This window comes from Frankliniella occidentalis, unplaced genomic scaffold (genome assembly GCF_000697945.3).
Source record: "Frankliniella occidentalis isolate FOCC.00 unplaced genomic scaffold, Focc_3.1 Scaffold7, whole genome shotgun sequence".
In the NCBI taxonomy this organism is placed as follows: Eukaryota; Metazoa; Arthropoda; class Insecta; order Thysanoptera; family Thripidae; genus Frankliniella; species Frankliniella occidentalis.
In genome coordinates, this window is record NW_026267137.1 from 2116586 (window position 1) to 2122214 (window position 5629).

General features: G+C 53.8%; 1 protein-coding gene across 1 annotated transcript in view; it reads left to right on the top strand.

The window, feature by feature from the left end:
• Positions 1 to 5629, top strand: part of LOC113215360 (hemicentin-1) — a 479462-nt gene that overhangs the window by 334551 nt on the left and 139282 nt on the right. Inside the window, exon 3 of the mRNA XM_052273338.1 lies at positions 2158 to 2338. Within this exon, the coding sequence (XP_052129298.1) occupies positions 2158 to 2338 (181 nt within the window). The remainder of the gene's footprint in view (positions 1 to 2157; positions 2339 to 5629) is intronic.

Genomic DNA, 5629 nt, shown 5'->3' on the forward strand with positions numbered 1-5629 from the left:
GCCGTCCATGGGCGAGGGCTTCGATGGGCCACAAAACCCCTTTCCTTCCTTGACACGACTGAATATTGATCTGGAAACGGTAGCGGGCGGCTTTTTCCCCCCTATATATACTATACAACCGGCAATCCGGGGCGGGGCCGACCGCCGCCCGACTCATGGGGTCCCTTATTCATGGGCCTGATGAGGCACTGGGCTCATGCCAGACCCCGCCGTGCCCCGCCACGCCCCGCCACGCCAAGTGCTTCCTCTAACCCTAAGTGTGGCCCACCTATCCTGCCCCATTCAACCACCGCCGAGGAGTCGGCGGTATATCTGTGCGAGGAAACGAGCCCTTCCCCCCCAATTTCGATCATCAGAGAGAGGAAGAGGGGGTTGGGAGCAGGTCGGAGAGTGGGACGCATTTGCCTGCTCGTTGGTGAGGGCTGCTGTCACCCTTTGCGTGTGATTGTTTCTGTTTCTGAAGTAGTGCCACATCGTGCAAACGCTACGATCTTATTATTTTGTCCTGTTCCTTTTTACCCTTTGTGCGTCGTGTATTCCTTTCATCATTGTTTCTATTGTTGTTCATGCGCGCCAATAGTGCTCCCGGCCTCAGTTTTTGTTTCTTTCTATAGGTAGCTAACTGTAGGTAGCGCACGAGGTTTGTTTGTCGTGTTTGGGGTGATAGTGTGAGGCGACTTCACCGCCGAGTAGTGCTCCAGGAACTGAAGCAACATGCTCGAAATGAAACTATTTTTGGAACAATATACGAGCTCGCGAGTAATTGTTGTTATGACTACGATCGTTGGCAGTCATGGCCTGCCCTGTCCCTCCCAGCGGGTCGGGCGCGTGGTCCGGGCGTGACGGGAAAGGAAGAGGGTTGTGGGGGAAGGGGGGGGGGGAGAAATCCGCCGTGAGGAGTGGTTTCTGTAGCCGGGATTGCCTCAGTAATAGAACATTTGTGGAAACGTCGTGGTGGATAATTCCCGGCACAATGAAAGGGCCTGCGCGGCCCCGGCTGGGGCCCGTGGGCCTCTCTGAGGGCCCCTTTGCCCCTGAGCCGCTCCTCTCGCCGCCGCCGCCGCCCCTTCCGCCGGCTGGGACCCTGGCCGGGACCCTGGCCGGGACCCTGGCCGAGCGCTGCCCCCCGCTACACCCCCTGCAGTGAAACCCCTTTTGGCCGGCTAATAGTTTTGAGGTAGCCATTCAGGCTGCCAACCCCTCCTGGCTGTCCCGCACTGCCCTGCCGCCGCCGGCGCCTCGCCAGGGCTGGCGGCCAGCGAATACAACCCCATCATTCTGCCGTTGGAGAGGTCGGCGGCGGCGCCTTCCTGCCGCGAAGCACCTCGGCCCCGCCCCGCCCCGCCACGCCTCCCGTGGAGACTCATCCGAACGACTCTTCAGTCAAAGCGACAAGCCGGATGGCCAGGCCACCTGTTCCTCTCGACGCGGTAGTGCCCCCGCAGTGATGGAGCTGCCTGGTCTGGTTCCGGCCGGCACGGCGGAGAGCTCTTGACAAGGACAGAGACGTGCAAAAATATGATGCGCTGTCAGCGTTCTAAAATTGCTGTTTGGGTTACTTTCCCTTCCTATGTGTTGGCTTGGCGCTTTTCCCATCAGTGACACAACACACATGGTCCGGGAATGCACAACGTGTCCACTCTAGTCTTGTTTCTAGAAACTAAGATTATGACTTACCATATTGCGAGTCTGTTTCTACACTTATGAACTAAGTGTGCAACTGCCAGATGTATACTTACAAGTGTGCAACTGCAAGTTGAATACTTCCAAGAGTGCAACTTCATAGTTGTGCCCACTTGCAACTTCTCAATTGAGCACACTTACTGCACAGTGAGCGTTCAATCTAAAGAGGTGCTCAACTTAGGAGTTGCACACTTGCAAACGCACACTTACCGAGTTCAACACTTACAAATATACAAGTACGGAGTTGCACACTTGCAAGTATTTCACGTGCAGTTGCATTTACTTACAAGTGTTTTGCAGTTTCTCACTTAGTTTATCAGTGTAACTATACCACAAACTTGTCCTTTTGTCGCGACTTTTGTTTACTTTTCCCCGACCTGTTCACACTGTTTGTTTTTTTTTATCGGCGCACCCTTACAAACGTGCTCGTCTGCCCCACTTGCTCTAAACGCTCCACCTGTTTGTGTGTTCCAGGCGGGCTGCAGCAGCGAGACCTATCGGGGCTGGTGGGCGAGACGGTGCAGCTGCCGTGCCACGTGGACACGGCGTCGTGCGGGACGGTGCACTCGGTCAAGTGGTACCGGGGCTCGTCCCGCATCTACGTCTTCAGCGAGATGGCTGTCGTGGACCACGCCGAGGGCGACTACGTTGAAAGGTGAGTGGGAATGTCGCATCGTCGAGAGGGCGCGCGTATTTTTTCTGTCGGCGGCTCAAACGAGGTTCGGGACGTATTGTTGTGTGTGCTTCAGCACCAAAATGCAGTTTATTCTTTCCACTACAGATGAGCAACAGAATTGGCAGTTTGAAGTTTTTGAGCGTTTCCGATATTTCATACCAACCCACAAGTAATTTCTCCGCAATTTTGTCTGTCTTTCAATTATCACCCTTAAAAAGTACTTCTTGGCTGAAATTTGCTAAAAAAGCGGAAAAAAGTGCCTGCCTGCCTCGAAATATGAAAGCACCTGGCATGGCAGCACGTTTAAAATTTCGTCCGCGGTACGGTATGCGCAGCGGCGAGCCATACCGGGTGGCAAAAGCAGTTCGTTACTTTTTTTGTGTGTTCTTCCTCCACCGGGCCCCGTCCTCTCACCGCGCGTTAGGACGAGCGTAATGTTAGTTTTACGCGCTTTAGCGCCTAATGGCCCATCCCGCCCTATGTAACTATGTATCAGTCCGGTGTGGCCGCGCGCTGTGCCTGGCGCGGCGGGGCAGATCGTCCACCCGCCAGCCTTGTGTATGGCGATACAATGGATGGGCGCACCGGCCGGGGTGGGCCAGGCCGAGCCGCGGGCTGGCGGAAATCCAGCAATGAAACATTGCGCGCCACTTCCCGCCGTGTCTTGTAGCGGGCCAGTGGAGGAGGAGGAGGAGGAGGTGTTGGAAGCACGGGGTGCGCGGGTGCGCTAAGCTACGCGCTCGCGGCCCACCCCGCGGATAGAGCCATAAAGCGCTCAGGCGGAGGCGTTGGTAAACAAATTATTCTGGACCGTATAGCCAATGCAACTAATTTTAAAAATGTATAAAATCATACTATTTTCCATCATGCTTTATTTTTGTCGCTGGGATTAAAGAAACGTCTGAAAATTTTCAAGTGCTCTTTTCATAGTATTCTTGGCAGCGATTTGCATTTTAAGAAACGTAAAAAAAAGAAGCGTTTCCCCGCAGTTACGGTCAGCGGAGGAAAAAAAGCTCTTGGCGCCGCTGGCAGGTGCGAGCAGCAGCAGCGGCTGCGGCGGCCACAGCGTGTCCAATAAAACACACAGGGAATGGCAAGTAGTAGCGCGTGACCCATCAAAACGTGTGCGCGGGAAGTGCGCGACCCGGAAACCCTTCGGTCTGAGAGCCTGTGCGGTTACAGTGTGTGGGAGGGGAAGATGGGGAGGGGGGGGGGGGGGGGTGATAGAGGAGGATAGGAAAGAAGTCAAATGTCGCGCCAAAGAGGCTGCGATGGAATGTCATACCTTACGGCCGTTGAACCGTCGCAGGTTTGGGTCGGACGGATAGGGGAAGGAACGGGCATCAGCAGCGCAGCAGGGCAGAGTTGCGGCGGGCGAAAATTCCATTTGTGAAGCCCCACACGACCGCAACACAGCCATACTAGCGACACGAGCACGCAACGCACAACGTCTTTTTTTTCGACATTGATTTAACTTCAAAATTTATTACAGATTACAGTTGCCGGGGTTGGCGGCCTTCTTCACTCCTCACCACTTTTTTTTCACGCCGTGTAGAATCAAACAGCTATCGCCGTAGGTGGCCCCATCCCGGTCCCTGCCCCACCCGTCCGTGGGAGGAAGGTCACAAAAGTCGGCGATGGAAAGGAGGCCAAGTCGGTTTGCATGGACGAACTTTATGCGGCGGCGCTGCCAACTCGGCCCCTCGTCCCCTTGTGTCCCTTCCAGCTATTCATCCTGCAAACAATTTGCCCGCGTCAATTTTTCTTTCCTTTCCTGAGCCGTGCGCATGTGTGTGTGTGTGTGTGTGTCGTTCACCGTCTTTCTTTCTTTCTGTCATTGAAAGCCTTTGCTTGCATTCTTGCCTTGCGGAGGTTTGGTGTACCAAAACATTTTTGTTTTTGTGTGGACCGACTTGTGCTTGGTATGAATGGTGCTCTAAGGACTAGAAGCGCACGAACAAAAAAATTGTCAGAACTAGCTATGCCGCTTATTTCGGGATAGTCAAGAAATTAGCCAAATGTATTATTAGTTCTGACGCCGTATATGTTTTTTCCCGTGCGGTGCACGACCTCCATGGCAGATGAAGCAATGACCTGTCAATCACGCCGTCGCCACGCACTGCGGGGCTCGTTGACCTGTCAACCTCCCTCTGACGCACGTGGTAACAACAGTCATCCGCTGCGGGCGGGCAGGAAGGCGGCGGCCAGATGGACAGAGTCGGAGTTGTAGCAAAACTCTGCAGACGATGGCTGACCTGCCCTGCCCCGAGCGTTGGTGGAAACTTTCGTGGGCTCCGGAAGGGAGAAAGGGAGAAAGGGTGGAGGAGGAGGAGGGTCAGCATCACAGGGGGCTCTGCATCCGTCCCCAACAACCGGAGGAGGCCTCCTGCTGCTCCTCCTCCTTAGCCAGTTTACTCTACGAATAGGTTACGGTTTTGCCAAGTCCAGCCACCGCAGGATTGCGTCTCGGTCAAGTTTTGCGGCCTACCGACGCAGCACACTGCCATCAATTTTGCCACTCGTCCTCTTTTCGGTGGATAGGCAGTATTTTTTACACGCGCGGAAAAGCTAATTGTTATCGTTAAGACCCTAAAAGCACAATCCACTGCGTTCAAAAGTGTTCCCTCTCGCTCCCTCTTTTTACCTGAATTTTCGCGGTCGGTAAACTGATTGTCTGCGCTCAGGTCCGTCTGCGTCGTGGCCTTTCATTATTCTAATTGAACTCAGTGTGGCTCCGGCCGGACGGTACAAAAGCGGGAGGCAGCAAAAGGGTGTTCTTTGTTCCTATTTTTTTTTTCGACAAAGAATTTAAGAGAGCTGGTCTGGCTCCCGCGGAAGTTGGCCAGCTTTGCCAGTCCACTGTGTCACTGAAATAACTGTGTCGGCGGGTTAATCTTAATGGAAGTGTGTTATTTCTTTATTTTTCCTTTTTCGTTTTCGCGTAGTGGGTCCGCCCGCACACACATGGCTTCGAGAGTGCTGTTTTAAGATTCTGAACATGAGGTAACTTTAGCGAGAAAAATCAATAGTGACTTTCCGCTTAAAAGATCGCACTGTTATTATATTACTGCCAGTTAGTTATGCCCCACACCCCCACACGCCCCCTTAGTCGGGTTGGGTGTTGGGTGGTGGTGTTAATGCCGTTGAACTGCTTCCTCCGCGACCCGGACTAGAGCGAAAGCCCCGGGAATAATATGGGCATAACTCGCTCCTCGGGACGTCGTATATATATGTAGTATAGTATATCCACGGTGGCGTTTGAGCCCCGCC